Source organism: Haemorhous mexicanus, chromosome 3 (genome assembly GCF_027477595.1).
Source record: "Haemorhous mexicanus isolate bHaeMex1 chromosome 3, bHaeMex1.pri, whole genome shotgun sequence".
NCBI lineage: Eukaryota > Metazoa > Chordata > Aves > Passeriformes > Fringillidae > Haemorhous > Haemorhous mexicanus.
In genome coordinates, this window is record NC_082343.1 from 63,513,947 (window position 1) to 63,540,002 (window position 26,056).

The following is a 26,056-nucleotide window of genomic DNA, read 5'->3' on the forward strand; positions in this document are numbered from 1 at the left end:
AGTGTTGTACCAGTTGTTCAGTTGTTAATGTAGAACAGCTTAGCTGTTAAAACCCAGTAGTCTTTAGAAAGAAAGAGAGAAGGAGAATGTAGGGCAGGAATAGCAAACAACTAAAGAAAGTGGGTAAAAATAAACCTACAACAATGCAACCCAATTCTTTCTCTATTTACCTATCTTCGCAAATTACATAGGCCATGCCAAGAAGGAAGAGAATACTTTTGTAAATATTATTTTTAGGATTAATGTGAATAATCATAATATATCAGTGTGAATAATCATAATATATCAGTCTTATCCATAAAGTAAGTGTATCATCATACCTCTAGGTCTTTCCCCTAAATGTTGCTGGTAACAACTAAATAGAGTTACGAACAAGCTACTTTTCTTTTTCATGCTACTTAAGCTCTATTAAGGACATTTTTAAAGTTCTACTGACCTCTGTAGACACTAAAACACAGCAGAAAATTCTCACATCTGGAAAAGCGAACTTGTTTACACGCATATTCTTAACAGTCAGTCCATCAGCTCTAGTTTTTAATGAAGCATTTTTTTTCCTTTTGGCAGAACTATTTGTTTGTATTACAAACATGCATAATTTCCGGGAAAAGATTCTTGCAGCCACCTGTAGACGCTTCATGAATGACTGATCTACATAGATGCCATAGGTAAAAGGAAAACCAATTTGAATTGTAAATTGAAGCTTGCAGACTACTAAATCTTGCTGCATGTTACTCTGGGCAGTATGTTGAAGACCCTGGAGATATTTCTTCAGCTGCCATTTGAAACAGCCACAAATAAATGAACCAAAGACAGCCAACTCCATTATTCACTGCTACACTACCAAGGCTAACCTACCAAAAGGATTGACAACGTACAACTGCTGAAAGAAATAAAGACAAGTAATGAAAGGTTTTACTTTTATACTTGGTATTGAGGATGGCTCACCTGAAGCAGACTGTTTCATCTCTTTTCAATTGCTTTAGAGAAACACCATCTCTCTTTTTGGGACTGGTGAGGTGGGACAGCTGCCTAGACACCGATGAAGAGCACCTGAATTTTGCTAAAAGTGATGAACTGAACAGAGCTCACAGCGAGAACAGAGAGGAACCAGATGGACCCCTGAAATTTGAGCTTGATATTTGTCACCAGGATCCCGAATACAAGTCCCCAGCTCCCTTGCCACATGCCCAGGTCAAACTGATCACCAGCTGGGAAGCAGGATGGAATGTAACAAATGCCATTCAGGTAACCTTTTATTTCCACACTTATTCCACTCATCATTTGAAAAACCTGGTCATCTCTTAGCCTGCTGTATTTTACTTAGCTGTACCATCATTTTGCGTATTCTGAAAGGTTTCTGTGAATTTATTACTCACATATTTGAATCTTTCTGCATAAGATTAGCACTCTGATAAAACAGAGTTCCAAAGGGAAAAACTATACATATGTTATCTGAAGTTTTTAAAGTGTTTAGATTAAGTAAAATTGAAAGGGTGGTGATTGCACCTGTTTTGGTAGTGCCGACACTATCTTTAAAAAGCATATTTGAATTCAGTGACAGAGATGTTTGATAGAAATGTGAGGTAAACATCTAATAAAGAGAGGATGGTAAGAGCCAGACTGACGTCAGACATAAATTTACTGACATGTAAATTAAACTAGAAATAAATTGAAGCACGAAGCACAAGAAGTGTAATAATACTTGTCAGTGTTAAAGAAAATAGGTTGAATAGATGTAAAGCATTTGGTCCCAGCATTCTGTGTGGAATTTGACTCTCTTTCCAAATCCTTAAATTTAGCATTAAATGTTTCAGAATCTTTTTCTCACTTTTCATGATTCATTTCCTTACATAATTCTATCATTACCACTAACTCTCTGTCTGACATAGTAAGAAAGCAGCATCCACTGACACATCTAAGTCCCAGTAACTGTTGCTTAAACACTTTTTTATGCCACAGTTATAGAAAAATAATCCTTCCCATGTCACACAAGTCTGATTTTGCCGATGAATATTTGTTTACATATCCAGTTCATCCCTCAGCTCTGCAAAGGAGGAGAAAAAGGACATATTTCTAATCCTGGTGTATTTTCAAACATGAGCACCACCACATGAGAGCCAGTGCAATAACAGGGCACTGTAGCATATCATACTCTGAAAGTGTTCAGCTGCGAATAAAAGTGTGAAAGTACTAAAATACCCCAACCGCATTCTAGTAACTCATTTTATCTTCAGTCTCCCTCAGCAGCATCTAGTCAGGACAGGAGTCTGGGATGAGAGCCCATTGTCTCTGTGAGTTTTACATTTGATTTCACCAAAGCCAAGATTTCATTCTGGAAGTCAGTTTTGTCAATATTTTCTGTATGACCTTTTGGCAAATCATATTCTCTAACCATTGTTCTCCTTTCTGAAAAACAAAAAATAATAATGCCTCTGTAAATACATGAAAGTGCCAAAAATCCTAAATATTGTTGTGTACAAAATTATCATTAATTATTAATAACATTGGTTTCAGTTACAATATAGACTAATAATACATTTTAAAACACAATAAAATATGCAGTTGCCTACTTAAAGTCACAATAAATTCAAGCTAAATTATCCAAGCAGATCAGTAACTATAGTCCTACTCAAAACTCTCAGTATGCTGAGTGTTGCCTACTATGTCTCTCATATGGTAAAATATTTTAGAAATTAGCATTAGAAAGCAGTTGGCTACAGCTGTATTGGGTTTTTCTCCTAAGGTAGGCTGAAGGTTGCAAAGCCTGGAAGCTGCAGTTTCATTAATAATATAACCAATGTGCCCTAATGACACATAATTAAACTGTGTGCATGTGCAACCATGTGTGTGAATCTATGTACACATATTTGTATCATTCCTATTTCCCAATATCTGGGATTGGGAGCAAGTAATTTGGTTTAGAAACAAAGCAGAGAAAGAGAAGGGGAAAGAGAGGAGAGGAGAGAGGGGAGAATATTGAATAAGCCTCTGTCAGTAGAGAACAACAGTTTAAAGAAATTTCTATGAATAGCTTTGAAAAGAAAGTCAGAGTTGTGAACAGAATGATTAAAACAATCCAAACGTTTTTGACTGGTGAAGACAACCTTTGATAAAATGACAGTTGTTTTGCCCTACCCAGAGGAAAGGGCAGAAGTGTTTTGCATGGCAATTAGAGGTAAACATTTCAGCAGAATTTTGAAACATTCTGAACATTATTCCAGTGAATACAATTAGTCTAAAAATGAAAATATTTTGCAATCCACATTTATATGGGAACAATTAAATATTTGATCTCTGAAATTAAATACAAGGTATTCTTCACAGTGTTTTAAATATGTCTTTTCAAACAAAGAAGAGATTTTTATTTTTTTCTTAACTTGAACTGAAAAAATATGCACTTTTGGTGCTGATACTGTATGTGTAAATGATTGCTTCAGACATTTAAGTTTCCAGGGAAACATGTTTCGTATTCCAGCACTGCACAGGCAAATCAAAACCTGTGTTTGGTTAATCTGGGTGAGGACAGAGACCATAAAGCTGAGTTAATTCAAATGGGAAAATGTACAGGATCATCTCTCTGAGTGATGCAAGTTGCAGTTGTTTGTATGTAGCAGTAAAAGGACAAAATTATTTGTAATGACTTGTAGAGTGGTGCTGGATAGATAAGCAAAGCAATAGTCACAAAGAAGAAGGTAGTTAAATTCTAATGGTACAGTATTTCAGAGCAGAACTAAAGGCCAATAAAGACTATTTATTTGCCAGTCACATGTAGTAACATTTTTGCAAACACTATGGAGAAAGCCAAACTAAAAGGAAAAGGCATTCATTATGTTGTGTCATGAAGGGGCACAAGAGAATGGAGAAAAAACTAGAGAGAAGGAGAAGTGAAATAATGGAAAAAAGTGAAATAATATTAATCTCACCTATAATTTATACTGTGTAATTTATAGCTGTAGTTTATACCATTGTGAGTCAATCTCCACTTAGGTCTTGGGAGGACCTTATACTGAAAAAAGCCAACCACTTTACCAGAAAGCTTCAAGTGACTTTCTGTACTATGATGTCTGCACAGTCTTTAAAATACAGGCTAATATAATTACACAGTTTTTCTCTGAGTGTTTGGTAAAACATAATGTATCAAATCTTGCTGGAATGCAGCCCAGCAGAAAAGGACCAAGGGGTCTGGTCAACAGCAGCTGAACATGAGCCAGCTGAGCCCAGGAGGCCAGGAATGCCAATGGACTTCTGGGCTGTACAAGCAATAGTGTGGCCAGCAGGACCAGGCTGGTGATTGTCCCTCTGTACTCAGCACAGGGGAGCCACACCTCAAATCCTGGGATCAGTTTTGGGGCCCTCACTACAAGGCAGACATTGAGGTGCTAGAGCATGTCCAGAGAAGGGCAACAGAGCTGGGAAAGGGTCTGGAGCCCAAGTTCTGTGAGAAGCAACTGAGAGAGCTGTGGGTGTTTGTCCTAGAGAGAAGGAGACTCAGAGGAGACCTTGTGACTTTCTACACCTACCTGAAAGTCAGGTGTAGAAAGTCACCTGGGGCTACCCAGGCAAGCAGTGACAGAAGGAGAGTACAAAGCCGCAGGCTGTGCCAGGGGAGGTTCAGGTTGAACATTAGGAATTATTTCTTCACTGTAAGAATTGATAAGCATTAGAACAAACCACCCAATGAGGTAATGGAGTCACCATCCCTGAAGGTGTTCAAGAAACAAATGGACATGGCACTTCGTGTCACAGTCTGGGTGAAAAGGTGGTGATGGGTCAAAGGCTGGACCTGTTGATCTTAGAATCTTTTCCAACTAAAATGATACTGTGAAATTGTGCTGAACGTTCTCTTTAATTCCATGCATCTGATACCTAATGTTGCCAACATTCATATTCTTCCTTTTGCAAAAAATTAGGTTATATAAAGATTAGGAATACCTGAAGCAGGCGAAATTTTCTTATTCCATCATCAGAGAAGCACAATAGGGTGCTTGACTACTGTAAGTGCTTCTAGGAATAACAATACTTAAATTAGCATTATTAATCATTATTTTTCAATGTGTCGATCATAAATTTCCAATTATTGCAGCAGTAATCATAACTATTCTCATTATATTTATACTCTGTATATTATACATTAGTTTAGAAAATACTCAAGACTTCAATAATCATAATTTTAAAACCTGAATATCCATATATCTCTCATTGCATGCCTTTATAACCTTATTTCTGTACTGGGTTCCAATTTAGTTCATTTTAACTTAGGTAACTGCATCTGCTAAATACTTAACTGGAAAACACATTGATGCTGAAGAACAGAATTAGTAGACATGACTCTGAAGATACAAAGGCAAACATCTGAGGGGTGTCTAAACACCCCTCACATTAAGCTTTACTGACACATAATTTAAACATTTTCTAAATATAAATATGTACATACTCATGTGCTTAGAAAGCAGGTCATTAGATGTATAATTATATAAATCTTCTCATCCTGCACCTTAAATTATTTAGTCCTGTTTGGATAAATAGCCACTCGGATTTTAACTGCAGCACTTGATCTTAAGTATATCTTTTCCAGACATGAGAACATAGGTCAATCTTTTCTTGAGCACAAAGCAGTAACTTGCTGGAATTATACATTATATACTGAAGCTGAAGGTGTATGCATTGAAGCTAAAGTCATGCTCTGAACTGAATTATAAACATCTGAGAGAAACTGACTTCTGCATTTCCTATCAAGATGTGGCACTGAGAATTGAAGGGAGATGCCCAATGTTGATATCTAAACTAGGACCAGAAAGTAAATCGAGTTTCCAAATGAAACGTCAAGAAATGACAGCACAAAGCAAAATTCCAAGATACTAGGACTATTGTGGTGCACACAAAAAATCCAAATAGTGAGTATGGTTTTAGCTGAAATGCACTGGCAGTACTGGCAAATTTATTTTTCCAAGGCTTGCAACCACAAACCCTTACAGCCAGAACTGCAGACCCCAAAAAACCTGGGGAGAGCCATCTAAGTTCAGATCTGTTCTTTCTATGATAGAATGTCACCATTTTGCGATGCAATTGATAAAAGATATATTTTAGGGGAGAAGACTCTGTAACTAATGTTTGTGCTCTGGTTTTCCCTTCTGATTTTCTCCTGAGGGAAAAAAGATTCCAGACATACATCACTAGTTTGTATAATGTTTTATTTCAACTCAGACCCTGTGGTAAGCTTCTTTTGTGCACATATTCATATAGTAGAGAGAAGGCTGCATTCAGGATATATATCTTCTCTATTCCCAACCCTATTTTGTATCACAAAAGCTCTTTATCAAAAATGTGTTATCCTGCAACAAAGAAATAACATCTAATTCAGAGAAATCTCTTTATTTGGCATGTAAGCACAGTGCAGCAGACTGGTTTTGAGTTATCTAACTGCCATTCCCATAAATCACATTAGACAATGCACTTTGTCAGTCTGCTTTTCCCTTGGTCAGCTGCAAACACTAAAAAATGTTATGAAGACAGAACTCCTAAACATAGAGAGGTGGCTCATCGAAAATTGTTCTGGGAATAAATATTTGGATTAATTCTCATGGGATATAAGTTGCTGTTTTGTAGGTTTTGTCTTTTATGTCATCACATTATTTGGGCAATGATTGGGTGTGAGGGAGGGACTGTTGGGTGGATTTACATCAGCATACTGTACTGTAGCTATTATGGAAAGTTTAGGAGTGTCAGGTCAGTTTTCCTAAGCCACCCCATATCAGATTTTCCATCAAGTCGAAAATGTGATATAACATAACTAGTCCACAAAATTATTCCTTGGACATATAGATAGTCCCAACATATGGACTACTGGTTCAGAAAGCACCAAACTAGCTCTTGAAGTCCAGAAAAAAAATGTGTGGATTACACAAGCAACAGAACAAAGTATTGCAATTCTTTAAGCCTTCTAGGTGTTAAAATGACATATTAAAATATCTTTAGAAGTTAAAGCAGTACTTAGATCATGCTTATCCTTACCATGTGTTCAAAATTACATTTCTTAACAGATGAGTCACAAGAGAGTTACAGGAGGTGTCGCTCTCTGTGTCTCCTTCATAAATTATTCTAATAGTCTCAGTATTTTGGCTATGACTGATATACTTTATTATATAGTTTATTATATTGATCTATTTTGAGCTAATTAGCATATGTGATTTTTATCTCATGTGAGATGAGTGGGAAACATTCTAAAATATAATACTCCAAAAACCTGTGGAATTTAATATGCAACCTCAGTCTTAAATCTAAATCTCTTGATTCCACTGAGTGTAAGATACATATATTTTAAAATATTTATTTATAACCAATACCTTATTTTATATCTTTAACAGATTTTTACCTGAGTTTTACAGACATATCTGTCTAATGTTTCATTATTTTGATAACAGTAGCCAGAAGCACTGCTGAGCTTAAAGAAATATGAATAATTCTGTTCAGAACCTCAAATTATAACCTTACATTTCAAGAAAGCATATATTTGGAACTTGATTTTAACAATGTCAATTATCTATAATTTCCAACAACTTTAGCAGAAACTCTTCTTGCTTTATAGTTTTGAAATTTCTATATTTCAGCATCTAAATTTCAAAGCCACCCTGTTATCTTCAGTTTACTCCTAAGAGCAATTAATCACTTCAATGCATAGTATATTTTTCCTGGGGTTGATGTTCAGTTTGTCACAGTCTGGTAAAAAAAGTGCTGGAGAGTTTGCAAGTGGGTATTTTTTGTAAGTGAAGACTTCTCATTGACTGTTCAGTCATCATATAAATTTAAAAATTGTTTCATCTGGAAAATCTTCTACTATTAGTCTTTAAGAACAGCTATTTTATAGATGTGAGTCCTCCCACATGAAGCAGCTGTTAATAGAAATTGTGTGCATATAAAAGGACAAAAGGACTAGCAAGTAAGCATACAGTAGTGTGGCAAGTAAACTGGGAGAGACCAGCTCAACTCTTGTCCTTATACTGGTACTTTCCAACAAGTAATATCATGAACTTTTGCATTAATTGGAATTTGCAAGTTGTTTTAACATGTTGCCAAATTCAGCTAGCCAACAGATATCCCTAGTGAGGACATAGAGTCTTAGAATAACCTTAGAAGATCCTGAAATGAAAGGGAGCCATAAGGACCCATCCTTGGGTCCAAGACTTTGCTCCAGTACCTGCAAGGTACTGCCTCCCACACTGGCAGAATTCCTTGGGTGGATGCACTGGAGGAGTCTGCCAGTCTTTGAACTATTTGATATCTCACTCAGCTTAAGTACTTCTCCATCTAAGAGCTTTAAATGCTGCCATTATTCAAACATCAGTGGTGTTGCTAGAGCTTAATGGTCAATCTGTCAAGTGACAGAGTGTGATTTACACGCTCATTTACATATATTTGCAAAAAGGGTTTATTCATTTCCATTTGTCCCATAACACATGTGAAATAAATAGTACTTGTAAGTGCATCAGAAACTTGGACATTGAGCCTCCTGCTCCCAGGCCTCTTTTTTTTGTTTTCATTTCATCATTAGGGAACCTTCAAAGCACCCTGGAGATGGGCATCACTGCCTAAGTCCTTGTCCCTGCTACCATGCAGGCCTATCATCCAGCATCATCTTTCAGGCCCCTTTCTATATCCTCACACTCAGACTAGACCCATGTCCTGCTTATTTTTACTGTAAAACCACACTAGAACATTGTCTGATTTACCAACCCACAAGGCTAAAACTGGTCTGAGCACTTAAAATTCCCCATCTGGGCCACAGTAAAACACTTTTCCCTAACCTTTCCAAGCTCACTCCATGCATACCCACCTAGAAAGCTGATGCAGCTCCATGATTCATGAGACCACCAGCTCTTGAAAGAAACTCTTCAACCATCAAATCAAATGTAAGTTGCTCATCTTTTCTATAATAATCTACGATTATTCTTCCTGTAGCTATTGACTTTGATCTCTCTTCTTCCTGTTACAATTACAATTTTCAATTTGGTAAATACTTACACAAGCATTCCTCTGAACTTATATGAAAATATTCCTCTGATACTCTTAGAAATGCCCTTTTAGTGAAAATTGCACAGTTACAAGCTGTTACAAGCCATTTGCTCTCTTGACTCACAGTATCTGGTATTGACACAAGATTTCCTTGACTCCCTCTCTGCCTGAATTTGTGTCCTGGTTTAGGGCAGATTTGGGAGGAAACTTCCTAAGGGGTCCCTCTAGAAAGCAAATTCAAGCGACCCCTCCCCTAGCTGCTTTGGGAAAGGATTTCCTTGGAGAAAAGTGGAAAAAAACCTGCTTATTTAACAAGCAAAGTATTCACAAGCATTAAAATTTAATAATATTAAGCAACAAAACCTCTCACTGTTCTGAAGGGATGGCAAATTCAGAAAGTCCTTGTCGAGGGCTGTAGCTCAGCTCACTCAGTCTCTTATCCATCCCTCCTGCACTGGACAATGCCGTGTCCTGGGCCCTGGTGGGCCACAGGTTTGAGCTCCCAGTGTTTTTCTGGGATTTTTTGGTCCAAAGCAGATCTGAACAGCTCCAAGAAAAAGATAAGCCAGAGTCAGGGCAACTTCTCTGCCTCAGCTAGCTAAAAAAACCCCCAAACTAACTAAGAGGCAAAGGAGAGCTCTCTCCCAGTGTCCATGCTGCAGAGAGCACAGTCCAGGAGAAGGATGGGGGGAGCAAGTGCAGCTTCTGCAAACAGACTGCACACTTCTTGTCCCCCCTTTGCTCTCAGAACCAGCCTTAAAGGTGCAGAACATAACATCCAGCATAAACAGAGCAGATGTCTGGGGATAAAAGCATCATGAAGTCACCTTAGGACAATTTGTTTCTTGTTTTCCTACACCTGTATTTTAAATACTTTGGAGGAGGCACCATCTTTTTGTGCATTGTTTGCACATTGCTTTACACAATGGGATTACATTCAAGGACTTCCAGGTGCTCCAATAATGAAAGCAATTTTAAAAGTGAGTCTCAAAATGTTTCCTATTTTACAAAAACTCTTTGCAAAATAATGATTGTTTAAATGTAGCCTGTGATAAATCAGCTTGACATTTGATTCAGTTTCCTTTCTTTTCTCTATAAGGAATTGAGTCTCCTAGCTATTGAGGCTCATTGTAAAGGCTGAGCACAAGATAAATCAGCAAAAGAATGTGATAAGAGTACCTTTAGAGTATTCAGCCATTAAAATGGGCATTCCATCGTAAAAATCCAGATGGCCAAGAAAGAAAATGACAGAAATATGATCTCAAAGATAAATGGATAGTGGCATTATGAAAATTATGTTCTTTGAAAAAATAAATGTTACCAAAAACAAAGGATTAAGTAACTGTTGGCTGCTTGAAAGCAAGGATCCCTTTTATTCCATGGAAGAACCCAATGTGCCACAACTTGTTGCAGAACAAGGATCTCTGGCTCCCTCAGGTGAAGGGAATAGCTGATGTACTTTGCCACTATACTAAAATCAAATTCATCTACCATACTCTTTGGTGTCATCAATCCCTGTGAGCATATTTAACAAGTTGAATTAAAACAGATGGTGTATTTTTTCCTTCTCTTTTTTAAATTCATGGCAGGTCACATGGTATTTAAATACACTGTTATTAGGCAACTTTGAATTTCTGTATCTGTTATATTTAGCTAGTTCATTGTTGTGATGTTGCATTTGACAATTAACTTTCAAAACAAAGCCTAAATTACCTATTGGAATTTTTCACCAGCTTTCTGTGGCTGAGATAATTTGTGTATTTGATCCTCTCTATAGCATATGCCATTGACCAGCTATCATTATTGGAAAACATTATTCTTAAAAATGTTCTTTCTGCCCCTATTCTTAAACTTATGATGTATGCAACCTCAGCAAATTTGTTTTAATAAACCATAGTGAGTCATATAACTCCTCCCAGGATAACATTCCTCCCAAGAACAGAGTGACAGACAGCAGAAAGTAAAATATTTTGTCATATGATATTCCTTTCCTGTTTTTTCTAAACTTCCTACACTTCCATTAGCAAATTTGCAGAAGGGAACTTATTTTTTTATTAAGTAAAAGAGTGAGCCCTAGAGTTGATCTAGAAATAAAAGTTGACAAGCTCAGCACTTGTAAGTGCATATGAGAATTTAATGCTGAAAGTAAAGGACACCTGAATTATTATAATGTGCTGGCAGAATCAGAAATAGTGATGTTTCTCTAGCAGACTTTCCACATGGCAAAGCTTCTTCTACACAGTCCATAGATGGTTAATCTACAGTTTACTTCAGTGTATATAATTCCTGACAGCAGTAGACTCATTGAAATGGTACAAGCTCTGTCTGAATGAGCAAATGGAGCTATTTGAGAAAATAAAAAACCCTAAACACAGTATTGAATATGATATATTGTAATCTAGTTTTAGCACAGTAAGCTGTATAAAACATTTTATCCCCAAATCTTAATAAAAAATTGTCTTCTATTTGTATGTCTTCTTCCTTTTCTCCCCACATACACCATGTTTCTTGGAAGGCAATGTTTCTCTGTATTCTTGGCCAGTGGCACTACTTTTGCCATATGTACAGTGCTGTGTTACTAAATAGCTAACAAAAAAATGAAATTTAATATTTGCTTCTCAAAAATGTAAACATATGAGTCAAAGTCAGGAAACATTCACTTCAGTTCATACACACAGGCTGCTATCAATTTCTATTTCCGTCCATTTCTTGAATTGACACAAATAACGGCACCAGTAGATAATATTTTGTAGTCTCTACAATAAACATTTTTATTGTTTTATGTTATGAGTAGCAATGGCCATTTCTGGCCTTTTTCTTTACTCTACATAGATATTTCTATTCATGATCACTTTATTGCTGTTTTCACCTCCAGAATCATGCTTTGATTTGGGCTAGTTCCTCCCTGATAAGCAGAGAACATTTTGCTTTTCAGTTTTAAAACCATTTTACTTTAATTATTTCAGACTAAATCTGGATATTTCAGAAATTGTGAGTAGTTCTACTGAAGCTTGAAAAAATACGGATTGAGAATAAGAATTATATGCAATATAGACTCAATATATAGGGAATTTTTTTATTTTGTTTAAAAGAAGTTTTGGGGTTTTTTTCTGTTACAAAGCATGTTATTGCTCTCATTTTTCTGTCACTCTAGAAGTTGGCACTGAAGTTTATTCTATCTCACTACATGTTGAACCCCTGCTCTTGTCTCATTGTCTGCATGATTTCTGCAACTCCAAATGACATCTCCTCAGCCACCTTCTCTTGAGGGACTTGAAAATCTCCTTCTAAGATTTAATTGGAATCTGGAGTTTAAAATGAGTTCTCCACTCCTGCTGCCCCTGTTGCCTTTACTTTTCCTGCTGATTTCTTTCACTTTGGCTGGAAAACCAACTGCTCTCAGAGCTCTTCCTTTTATGCTTTTTCTTGTTGTCATCTCAGGCTAAAAATAAAATACCTTTACAAAACTGTAGGGTTCCCTCTGCTCCATGGACGGGATTTCAGAGACTCTTTACCATCTCCTAAATTGTGAGGAGCTGCCATTCCACCCCTGAAGGTTTCTTTTCCTAATCAGAAAGCTGCATAATGCATACTTTCCCTATAGCTTTCTCCTTATTCCTGTCTTATGCTTAGTTTTTTTTCATATCCAGTCATTTTTTCCTCACAGCCTCTCACCCATCATATTCTCCTACCCCTTCTTTCTACCTCATATGGTTCACAGCCTTAGGTTTTAATGTTCTTCACTTTACCTAACTGCCCTACTTTGCCCTCTTCCTGCTTCCCCTGCTGCAGTCATGTTACCAAATGATCCAGCTTCTTACTCTTTCTTTGTTTTTCCAGGATATGCCACCATCTCATGGCCCTTGTAAAGGAATTCACCTGACTCTAGAGATGACAGAATGAGATCTGTCACACCTCTGATGGAGATTCCCAAACCTAAAACAAGCGCCCTATACTGTGGGAACAAGTAGTCACCTGGTGATCCTTAATGCTATCCATCCTTTCTGGAGTGAGCAGACCCCTTTCAACTCAGATATTCTGTGATTCTGTCATTAGCTTAACTTTTTGCTATGTTTAGGAAGGAAAAGTTAGGAATCCTGTTCCTAGTAATTGTGCATCAAACAAGGCAGATTTGTCATGTGTATCTCTTCTGCTGCTGTGTGCACTCATCCATTCAACATCTGTTTAAGACAGAAGTTGGGTGAGAGTAGCCCAATTCATAGATGCTAAGAAGTGATAATTTCCTTGGGTACCAAAGACAGTAAAGGAAGTAGCCACTTTAGTAATTTCAATTAGAGCCACTGAGTTTTCACTGAAAATTCATTAATAACACTCTGTGAAAAAATTCTGGTTTTGCTAAAAATTTGAATGTAAGAAGTTAATGTCATTTAGGAGAAAGGAACAGAAATTAAATGCAGCCTTGAAATCAATTTCTCTAATATGAAATCACTACAGATCTTAGCACCAAAGTATGAACAAAGGAGAGATCCAATAGAGATGAGAAGTCTTCTCTGCACTATCAGAATGATTCAGGTTAATGAAAAAAAATCCCAAAAGTCTTTTTTAATATACAAACTTTACAGCAAATGCTTAGCTATCTTTGTTCTAATAATGAAATGAGTGTTTTTATTTCATCCCATACAGGTAGCTTTTGTATGTGGAAGTTAAGAATAAACCTGAGATCCTCATCAAGTGTCAAAAATAATCAAGGTCCCCAGTTTGTTCCCTCAACTTTTGTCTTTCCAGTACAACTGCAGACTGAGAAAATAAATTAAAAAAGAAGGAAAAAAAAAAAAGAGGAAAATAAAACAGACAGAGAAAAGGAATATTAGTTATTTTGTAACTCCAGTCCTTTTTTTCATGGCCAAGGACCTCTATCACATTCTGTGCCACAGAATGAGAAATACCTCTGCACGTAATGATACTTTAAGTATTTTACATCTACAGACCTTAAAAAGATATTTTCAATGTGTTTTTTATATGTCATATGCCTGGTTTCACAATCCAGAACTGTATTAATTTTTTTCTTTTTATTTAAATGAGAGTTTATCTAACTTTGCTTTTATGATGATTACTCACAGCATGCCATAAAACCCACTCATATTTCTTTTCTGACCTTTATTTTTATTCTTTGCTATTAATTATGCCTGTTTGGGAATGTTTGTCTAATCTACTTGAAATTAGGGGAATTATTCTACTTTGTTAAGCATTAAGAATTATGTTACTGTAGGACAGAGACTCCTCCTTTATGTGCATTCATTTGCAACCTCAACTTTATCTGTATCTGTGCATGATGAATTATCAGGCAGTAAAATCAGCTGCTGCTTCTTTTATCCTAAAGGTGGAAGCTTTCAGGGATACCACTGAAGTTTAAGTGACTTTAAGAGAGGAAAAGCAGTAGAAATTTGTGGTGTATACACAGCCTAATGATAAATCAACATCTCTTTCTCATGTATTCCAGAGGAATACAGTATGATACTCTGGATCATTTTACTGATTCCTGGAGACCAAACATAATTGTAAACCACTATTTCTGTCTTTCATCCAGACTATTAGCTATATTCTCCCCAGGCTGTGCTCTAAGACAAATTTCCCCTTTATATACTGAACTCTAGGACTCATTATAGCTTGAGTAAAAATTCACCTAAATTTGGTGGTTGGGTCTGTGCAGAGGAAAGAACAGGATAATATCAACCAGGGGAGGATTCAGTCACTTTTTATTCACAACAAATCCTATGCCAGTGTTCAGAAAATATAACTCAGCTTCTAATAGATGTAACCTGGCTTTCTTTTCAACTCTCAGAGGTGAATAAGGTTTTTTCCCAATGTAAAATTCTTTGTCATATGGAGTTGTTTTCTTCCATTTCCTCTTCAGCATTGCAGAACTGTGGCTTGTCCCAACCAGACACCATTCAAGAAAAGTCCTAATGAGCCAAATGCTTTCTCACAGCCTGAGTTTGAACTTTCTATGCACTTTAATTCTTCCTTTTGTTATGTCAGTGAACACTCAAATATAGTTATTTGACTCCCCACTGCTTTGCTTTGCCTGTAGTCTCCCAAAGCCCCTCAAGCTCTTTTTGACCACACGTTTGTGGAACTCACTTGCATGTTGCTGTACTGGATGTTTGGATCACTTGCCTGCCTTCAGGTGAAATCCTGGGCTATAATGAGAGAAATAAGTAGGCAGCCAGGGAGTCCATGTTGCTCACCACAACCGACTTTCAGAATAATGTTTGTTTTAGTTTTAACTGCCTTACTTTTTGCGTCTCTTTTTCCTCTTTGATACATAACACATTATAAGAACCCTCATTCTTTTTATAAAAGCCTTCTCTTCCTTTGGGACCAAGCAAAAAAATGTTTTCTTAAAAGGTAATTTGCTTGGGAAATTTTCTTTGTGTGATTCAGTTCATTCTTGCAGAGAGCTCTGGATTTATGCAAGCTAACATTTTCCATCAAACCATGAAGAATTAAGCATCAAGCATACTTCAGTTGCAAAACAAATATTTAAACCAAGCAAAGCCTGTGGGAGCAGCTGTCATATTTAACAGCAGCAATTTTTTTCCCCCTTATTTTCCCAGACATTTTCTTTCCTCTGCCCACTTGTCTTTAGGAGATGCTTAAGACTAACATGTCCACTAAAAAGAGAAAAAAATCACTGGCTTCTGTCAGTCAAATGGACACCTGCATTTTGCTGTGCAGACCATGCAGCTTCTTTAGCTGCTTACCTTATCACAGCATCTCATGAGCAGCCTATATCTGCCTTATCATCTACTTATGGTACCTGAAGGATTGACAGGTAAGCACTTCTAAATTTTCTGTCAGTATATAAGGCAGTTGAAGGCATTAATCACAGAATAAACACCTTAGTCACTGTCCTCTCTGCAGCTGAAACAGGCTGGCACTGGCAGAGAGAAAGAATAAGAAAAATCAGGAAAAACAAGATTTCTGAGGTCTAATTCAACCATCCCTGAAGTTAAAGGACGATTTTTAACTGGCATTAGAGGAGATGGATCTGCTGCTAAGGTCAGACAGGCCACAGACAATATTTGAAGTTTTCCACAGAACAACTCATAGTATTTTTGAATTCAAACTCAGCTGAGCTGTGAACAAACTGTGAACCGAGAGGGAAAGTAGATGAGTTCTTTTCCTGACATCTGTAGAGCAGTGCCAGGAGTTCGGGTAGCCAGTCAGGGAAATGGAAATTCTTACTGCAGAGAAGAAATAGGATATAACTGATATTGCAAATACATTATGATCTATGCAGCCAGAATTTAAAAATAATTGCATAAAGCATGTTTACCTTAAAAGAACAGGCAAAAGAAATGAGGGTAGCACTCTATGTTAGAGAGATGATTATCTGTATTAGGGCTATTGTCTGGAAAGAAAAATTGTACTGTTCTTCGTGACTTCAGTTTTAAAAGACCTATGTAGACATTGTATGCATTATGTAGTAAAACATCATTGAAGTTTCTAAGAATTATAGATGATAATTATCTACAACAAAAGGTATTGAACCTAGCATAAGAGAATTCTTTTTTGGGCCTCATTAAATTGGATAAAGAGGAACAAATTGGAGGATCTAATTACCTTAATTATGGGAAAACAGAGGACAGTAATATATCTACTTGGTACTTCAAAAGTGAATTTTTCAAACCCGGAGAAAATGATGAGAGATAATTGATTAGGAAGAATAAATACAGACAGCTCATTGGGAAAGAAACTCTGAAGCTGTTTAATAAGAATTTATGAGATGTCCAGAAGCCACATCTCATAATTAAGAAATAGTATTCTAATGTGTTAATACCTCTCCTATTTCAGGAGTGAAGTGGATATATCAATTATTTTTTTTTTTTAATAAATGTATAGCAAAAGGGAGAAATAAAAGGTGAGAGTAATAATTATATGTTAGGAACAGTAACAATGAGAGGAAATAATGCATCTCCCAGTAATTAGGACAGTAAGAAAGAAATTTTTAGGAATTAGGAAAAAAAGAGGCTAGGTTTAGTGTAAAAATTTTAAACAGAGATACTAATCATGGCAAAAATTAGGGATAAATGGTAGTGTGTGTCTATCTATGTGACTATGTATGCTTGTCTGAAAGTACCAGCCATAACAGCAGAACAAAAGGAAAGGTGTGTGTTAACTGCTAGGGAGCAGCATATAAGTGATTTCATTTAAAAGGAGAGGTAGAAAAACTCACCTATAACTAGGCTTTGAGGGAACCGAGTAAACACTGTATTTATAAAACATGCATATAAGATAAACAACACTTCTGCTAAAAGTCAGGAATTTTGCCTAATATTTATGAGGGATGAGACAAAATAATGAGACAAAATATCTAAAACTGCATCGGTTCCAGAAGAGCATAGAAGGTAAATAAAAAAATCTGTTTGTCATCACTATCCAAGATGAACACCAGAGACATAATGGGGTCTGGACTGATGGCCTCCCTTGTCCCCCTTGGTGCACACAAATGATCCTGGCCAAGTCACTGAGACAGACACCAGAATATGTGGGTGTAGGAATGGGAAAAATTAGAAATTTTCTACTGTAAGATCACCTTCATCTTCTCTGAGACCTCTCACTGAATTTTCCAACACTGATTTCCTACATTAGTAGAAGGAGGTTCTAAGGATCTTCCTAATTCTGAAAAGCAGATGCAGCTGTTCATAAGTAGTTCCTGGAGAGAACCAGGAGGACATGCTCATAGCACAGGAGAAGAGTATGGTATTTTGTAGTTTTTCAGGATAGTCATTATGCTATTTTATATAAGACATGGAAAAGTTAAGTTTCAGAGTTCCTACAGTGTGTGCACACTTCCTTCTTAGCACAGACATTTCTGAAAGGAAATTCATCTCATCTCTGCTAATTACCTATCTTAAGGTAGGTGTGAATTTTAAATTGATGTACCTAATTTTTCCAAGCTTAGACTTGGACAATTAACTATGAGATAACCACATTTTAAATGGATGTGAAAATGTAGCTCAATCGAATTTTGAAGGCAGAATGCCCAGCTAGTTTTCACTTGGGAGGCATAACAAAAGACACATCTGACCAGGTAATTTTCTTATTCAATGCTTGCTACTGCATGTGGAATTTTCAGAAGGTTGTGGATATCATCCCAATATTTTAAAAACCATAGAAATTCTGACTAGTGAAACCTGGCAACAATGCTGAGAAAAAGAATGTAATTGTTACTACATGTTTTAATTGATTGAGAATAAAAAGCTAGAAATATAATTAGTGTCAATCATTATGTTTCTGGAGAAAGAGTTCTTACAGTCCTTATTAAACACACTTCAAATAATTCTTTTATGACATTGTAATTTAGGCAGTGAAAGATAAATAATATATTTACACTTTTAAGAGGAATTTTGACATATTAATATGCAACATGTTGATTTTAAAATTAGTGTAAGCACAGAGTACATCTTAAATGGATTAACAACTGCCAAAGTGACAGGTTCCCAAAAAGTAACTGTCAATATGTATGTTTTGGCAAAGGAATGAGTTTCTAGTAGTGTTTAGGAGGTTACCTGGGGGAATAATCAGTGTCTGGTCCAGTATTATTCAATGTAGTCAACAGTGGTTTGGAAGAAGATACAAAATCACTGGTGATCACAGTGATGGCTGAGTAAGGAAGAAGACCATGGAGGTCAACAAGCAATTAACTTTCTTATCATGGCATGACAGTAAGGGATTTGCATTATTTTTAATGTATTACTAATGAAATTCCTTCTCTGTATAAATTCGACAGCCACCAAGGCTTGCATCTGTTTGGGAAAATTATTTATTTCAAATAGCAACAAATGTTAAACAACATTAAATATTTTGTGGAATTGTACTGAGGAGTAGGGATCTTGAATTTATCTTCCTGCTCTTCCAAGAAGATTCAGGTAGGACACTTTCTGGTATAGTTTATATGTCTAACCCATGTTCCTGCAAGGAATCAAATGCCTGGTTGGGGAAAATAGTGAGACTCAAATGAACCATTCCAGTGGAGTAACTACAGATGGTAAGAGAGGCAATCAGAGCTAATTTGGCAGTCTGGCATATCAGCATGTATTCTGCATATAAGAAAATTGTCCTAACGGAATAATTTTCAGTTAAATTCTTTTTCATTACTTAATTTATTTTTCCATATGATCAAGCCTTAAAGTGAAATAATTTCTCTATAATTTTTTTAGCATTGCTTTTCACTCCATTTAATTTCATTGTCTTTTGGCATGCCTCAACTCTGACCGTGATTTGATCTTCTTTACTTTTTAATTATCTTTCAATTTGCTTTGTTTTTTCAAATTGTCATATTTCAGGTTAAAACAACATATGAAACAGAATATTTTACTTGGATCTAAAGGCATTAAAACTGAATATTAAGAAATTTTGATATTTTTCTCTGGGTGCCTGTCCATGCTCACTTTTCAATTTTTTCAAACACATTTTATTCCTAGGAGAGGTGCTTGCCCTGAGGTAAAGGAATACAACATAATATCATAGCATATCATACTGCTATAATAATAGCAGAAAGCCCATTTTTTGAATTCAGCACTGGTCCACATGTCAGGTGTTTTTAAATGAGCAGCCAGCCTTGCTGGTGCAGGGTATACACACACGTGTAGTCCAAGCATTGTAGTCAAACCATCAGCAAAGTGTTTTCACGTGCAGTTGAAATTTGGAATTCCTGTTCTCATTGTTTCTTTGCAAAACCAATTGTAAGTGGGTTGGTGATTCCTGGTGACACCTGTCATTCCTGGATGCTTCTCTTGGGGGTATTTTGACAAGGCAACGAGCTGCTAGCTGATTCTGTTCTTTAATTTCATGCCCTTTCTTATCTTCTCCTTGCTATTTCTTCAAAGGCTGGTCACCAGCTGAGCCCTCAGTCCTTTGTCCTGCATTGGCCCAGCTGTCTACAGTTAAGTCTGCTCTGGGTGTTGGACAAGGACCTCCACCCAGACACAGTGATTGACAAAGAACAGTGCACTTCCATCCTCAGTCTAGGGTGCAGGTACCCAAGTCTTGCAAACTTGTCTTGGGACACAAGGAAAGATGCAGCCTCTTGGGCAAGTTTGGGCTTTTTCCCCACCCAGGGTGAATGGAGTGATAGTAAATAACAACCACTCAAGATGCTCCACTGCAGAGGATTGTTTCAAAAACTCCATCTCCTCTGTCTCTAGATGTGTGAGTGCTTTTCCCCTGTGACATTCTATTCCATAAACAGATCACCTTAAAAGAGCATATTTAGAGCTAACACATTTGACTTTCCTCTAGAACCACTGGAAATTAAACCACTCAGACTAGAAACTCTTCTCAGACAGAATGCTGAAACTAAGAGTTATGAGGCAATTTAGGGAACGGTTCCTTTTGCTGCTCATTTTTAACTGATGCCTCCCAGCTAAGGCTGTCTGTGCCATAATTTGGACATGAGAACACAGGATCAGAAGATTCAATAAATGCAAGTGCTGGGGTCAGGCTGAACAACATGTGCAATGACAAGTGGTGCAAGAATTACCTGAGTCCCTTTACCACTAGCAAGGAATCAGTAAAATATTGCCAGGCTCTATCTGCATTCTCTATGCTCTCATTTCTTGTGAAAGGGGCACAAAAGGCACCTTCATCAACATCCATGAAAGGATTTCTTTATGGAGGAGGAATTTTCCATGTAAAAGTCATTTTTAGCAATGCTCTAAAGTTGCTGAACAGCTACAAGCCACAGAATATATACTGATGCCTGTACCTGTTATTGGCAGTAAAATAATTTATTGAAGATTGACAGTAAAATAATTTGTAATAGATTTTTTTTTTAAGCTAAACTATTTAAACTTGGTAATGTTTAGGAAATTGTCCTAACAAAAAGTATTGCTTTGGAAAGGTAAGAACAGGACAGCAGATACAAAATGAGTTTTGAAGTCTAGAAAAGTTACATTTGTTCTTTGAGTTCTTGTGACTATCAACAACATTTTTTGTTATATTGTAGAATTTTATTATTACTATTTTTTATTTTAAATAGAAAACAAAAGTTCCTGGAAAGGTAGAAGAAGCACTGTCCTTTTACTACAGACATAGTTATTATATTGGCATAGTCAGTGTTCTCTCATTTCTCTTCACTAACCACGCTATATATCCAAAAAGCTGCAAAACCACTTATGTCCACAATGTTTGTTTTCATTAGTAATTGAGAGCTGAGGTTTACAAACTCTGGAAAAAAAGATGTCAAAGACATCAGCTGAAAGAAAAACTTAGAGTTTCTGTAGAAATGTTCAATTTAGAAATTGTAAACTCTAAACTTTGGGATATACAATCACTGATACATAATTGTAAGAAAAAAATACATAGGCAAAAGTGGGTTTGTTTAAGAAGGTCTGAACTCACAAAGTGAAAAAAAAAATCAATCCAAAACCGCTCACCTCTATCAACCTGTGGTCTGTGTTAGGTATTGAATTAAATTATTTCGTATAAACAACAGCAAGGAGATGTTAGAGGTCAGAATTATGTTATGCTCTGATTAAAGTAACAATTAAGCATGGAAAAGCAGGCACCTGTGGGGAGGGCTGTAAATAGCAGTGATAACATCTCTCAAAGTCTTCTGCTTTGGTTGAGTCTGAGGCTGTTATTCCTTAACAGCCTGAATTCAGCAGGGGAGAAGCCAGTGTGGGTAAGGCCTGTGCTGACACTCACCGGCAGCTTAATTATACAGTGATGACCCTTAGGGTCAACAGATACTGTTTGAACTGCCAGTTGCAGATTAGACAGCAAAACAGTAACACTCTGAGTTTGGAACAAATGAGATAAGCTTGGCTTGCACTGAATTAGAAAACATCATTGTTCTTATGTCAGTATGGAAGACGACTCTGTGGCTTCATCTTCTTGATTTTTTCATAGACTTGGTTTATTTATGATGCTTTTAAACTCAATCTGTTATGCAAATGTTCTCCAAGGACTGTTTTCATAGGAAAGAAACCAAAATCATTTCTTTAGGCAGCTATCTAACTTTCCAGTCAGTGAAAGCTGTGATTAAAAATGGCATCATATCAAAAGCTGCTGTTACATATGTACTACCTGCAGCCTGGGTGCAGCCAGATATCTAATCTTTTTGAGAAAATAGACTGCTTGATGGCAAAAATGGTGGAATTTTGAACAGTTATGTGAAGTTCCTGTACAAAACAAATGCTAATTACACTGCAAGGTAATTGGGTGATGAGACCTGTATTAGAATGGAGACATTGAGTGGAGAGATTTGGGTGACTAAGTAGCACAAGCTGTGTAGCTGAACGTGCCAGCTCCTAAATGAAACAGCATCTGTGACTTACAAAAAATCAATGCTGTAAATGAAGTCACGGAAAACAACCAAAAATGTATCTGGTAAATGACTTTATTAATATTTCAGTAATAATACTGAGGTACTTGTGTTTCAATACATAAAGACATAGACCTTTCTAACTGAAATATATTAGTGTATGTATTTAAATCTTCCAGCTCTAATTCAACTGAAAGCTGAATATACCTGCTTCTAGAGTGAAGCCTGGTGAATTAGGCAATGCTGCTCTTTCATATAGTAGGTACTCTGTTTTTCTCATTGGCTTAGAGAAAAAACACTGCTCTAATTTAAAGATTTCTTTCTTTCATGATTGATGCTCACCCCACAATCTGCCCAAAAAAGAACGGCAATTTTGTGGCTAGAAGAGGAGAAGAATACGTTTTATGTGTCAATGATTATTTAGTGCTTTAAAAAATGCCTGTCTTCAGAGCCCTCTTTATAGATCAGGCTTGGGAGTACTTCAATCATTTAGAAGTGGGATGCTAGGTATGAGCCCTACAAAGCTGAGGCAGGCACCTGCCTTCTTGATGAGCTCCGTCAGAGATGGACTCCTAGACTCTCTTCACAGAAATTTTCTGATAGGCATAAAACCTGAGGGAGTTGATGGAAAACACAAAAGGCAGAAGTATGCCTGAAACTCTGGTTCCCCACATGCCCTCCTGATCATGATTGTGGATGATGAAGTCTAAGATTAAGATTTATACTGTTAAACTCACCTCTTCTGCTTTGGTTCCCAAAGATCAACAGCACTACCCACTCAGGAAGTGAGAGAAGAATGGGTCACCCCTTCTGTGAGGACAGGTTTCTGTTGGGGGTTCATAGGTTTTGCAGAGCAGATAGGGTTGCTCAGGTTTGGTTAGAAATTAAATCTAAGTGTGTAGTCCAAATCATCTCCTTCTGTAAGACCTGAATAAAAGATATGAACAAACTTACTCAGATTTCATCATGGGTGCAGTAAGAAATATTGAAGAAAAAATTTCTGCAGAACTGCATAACTTTGTTTTGTTTCCTCCTTACTTTTCTTCTATTGTCGTTAATAAAAATGCCTGACCAGTCTGACTCATGTGCAATTCCTAATTTCAGGTTTGTAAGACAAAAAGAGAAATGTCACAAAAGCATCTTTCTTAAATTGGATGTTTTTATTAATAACTACTCTTCAAGGGTTTTGTTGGTTTTGTGCTGATGGAAACGAAACCATATAGAAGTGTAATTTGTCCCTTAATACAGAGAAGAAAAGAAAAAGACAAAGAAGTGTCCATAATGTTCTGTGAAAGTCAAATTCCTTCTTTATTTTGCCAGATAAAACAAGTAAAATTATGTTCTTTTCAAAACCTGCTTAGTAAAAAAAGTGTTTTGCATGTATTTTTAAACACCTAAAGAAGCTTGCACAATCTAGAATCTCAGCAGTTAGAAAAGTCACTTTATCAGAGGACTTAGCAAGAGCAAAGGCTGTGTGAGGCAGACAGAAGCTGCGGAGGAAGCCCAAGCATAGTCTGATGCACTCTAATGCCATCTTCTCTCCAGAGGTCTGTTAAAAATTTTAGACTGAAGGGAATTGTCATTACTGAATCTATCTACACTGCTATTTTTAATTGGAGTGAAACTTGTACAGATGATGCTACAGATGCTTAATTTTAGTGATTCTGAACCTGTTTCATTAATATGCATGTTGACTGAATAACTAAATACGAACCTTCTAAAATGTGCTTCTAATCACATCCGCGTTAAATATTAACTAGAAAGCTGACTCTATCATTCAGTCACATTCTCATTTTCCCAGCTTATCATTACATGTGTGTTGATAGAAGTAGTTACTTTTGCTGGTAATTTCGTTTATCATTAAATAAACACATTTCTCATGGATGTCACTTACTTAGCAGAATGGAGCAGTACTTTCACCATGCAGGTGGGTGAAAGCAATATTCAGTGGAGGACGGGTTTAGGGGTGCAACTTCTCATAAATGTTTTGCCCAAGGGATTTTGTGCTATCTTTTCTCTCTCTTCTTCCTCTTCAGGGAATATTTGTCCTAGGATTGCCGTATGCTCTCCTCCACAGTGGATACAGTGGTCTACTTCTTATTGTCTTGGCTGCAGCATTATGCTGTTACACAGGCAAAATTCTAATTGCTTGCTTGTATGAAGAAAATGAAAATGGGCAGCTGAGAAGAGTGAGAGACACATACGAAGATATTGCAAATGCCTGCTGCAAAAAGCTGTCTCCCAATCTAGGTGGCGTAGTTGTCAACGTGACCCAAGTGGTGGAACTGATCATGACATGTATTTTGTACCTGGTTGCTAGTGGGAACTTGCTGTCACATAGTTTCCCGTATGTAGCCGTGACTGAGCAAACTTGGTCTGTAATTGCATGTGTTACTCTGCTGCCTTGTATATTTATCAGAACTCTAAAAATTGTTTCCAAACTCAGCCAGCTTTGCTCTTTGGTTCATTTTGTTATCATCTTTGTAGTGATAACTTACTGTCTCACACAAATGCATCAATGGTCCTGGGCAAAATTCAGACTCTCCCTTGAATTTGAGGACTTCTTGGTCTCTGTAGGGGTGATCATTTTCAGTTACACTTCACAAATATTTCTCCCCACACTTGAAGGTAATATGAAAAACCCAGGGGAATTTAGATGTATGTTAAACTGGACCCATTTTTTTGCCTGTATCTTGAAAACAACCTTTGCACTCACTGCTTTCTTGACCTGGGGTGAAAAGACAAAGGAAGTTATTACTGACAACCTGCCATCATTTCTTGAAACCCTAGTGAATTTATGTCTCTTAACCAAGGCTCTTCTTTCTTACCCTTTGCCCTTTTTTGCAGCCACAGAAATTGTGTATTCTTGTATTTCTAAAGACAACCATTCCAATTACAGATCTCCACTACTTGCTCTGACGGTAAGAGGCTCATTTCTCTTGTTAACTCTGTTGATGGCCATGTTCACACCACATTTTGCCCTGTTGATGGGTTTGTCAGGCAGTGTAACAGGGGCTGCTATGACTTTTCTTCTTCCTTCTCTCTTCCATTTAAAACTTAAATGGAAAAAACTGTCCCTCTTAGAGAAATGTGCAGATATCTCTGTTTTTATTTTGGGCTTCCTTTGCAGCCTTGCAGGCATAGTTTGCTCAATAAAAGGGCTACTTGAAGTATTTGGAGGAGTGTAAAGATTTCCTGAAAGACAAATAAGGAGTAAATCTTATAAATGCTCTTACCCTGTTAGTCAATATATATGAGGTTGTGTCACTAGGTAGAATTAAGCATCTGCTTAAAGTTTGCAGATTCAAGTCTTTACCTGGAAAATTATGTATCTCTAAGCAAACAGGAAAATAACACTAATAGCCAAAAATACAAAATTAGGCCTCTTTAAAACATTAAAAGGTGTTGGAGATGGTTTAATATGAAAATAATATTAAGTAATCCTACATGGTTTTAGTCATACATGGCATGCACATCCTGAAATTACTATGGCAAGTGATTTCACCAATTTAGCCAGAATTCTTCATAGGGTTATATACTGTTCAGTCTCAAAGCTATCAAACCTAGCTTACAGGATGAGAGTGAGAGCTAACACAGAATCACAGAATTCTATTGTTAGATCTGTTATTGAAAATGGATGAAATATTATTTCACCTCATTGGCAGACTGCAATTTAACATGTGAACAGAACAAATCAGTGAATTTTGGTTTTTATGTAAGACAAATTCTACTACTTGTTTTTTTAAATGAATA

The 26,056-nt window shown here is 36.7% G+C and overlaps 1 protein-coding gene across 1 annotated transcript; it reads left to right on the forward strand.

Annotated features, from left to right (window-relative positions):
- The first annotated feature begins 936 nt into the window (after positions 1 to 936).
- On the forward strand, positions 937 to 25,491 carry LOC132325713 (vesicular inhibitory amino acid transporter-like). The gene is made up of 2 exons (XM_059843295.1): positions 937 to 1,245; positions 24,340 to 25,491. Exons 1-2 carry the CDS (start codon positions 937 to 939, stop codon positions 25,489 to 25,491), a joined length of 1,461 nt encoding a protein of 486 aa, XP_059699278.1.
- The last annotated feature ends 565 nt before the right edge of the window (positions 25,492 to 26,056 follow it).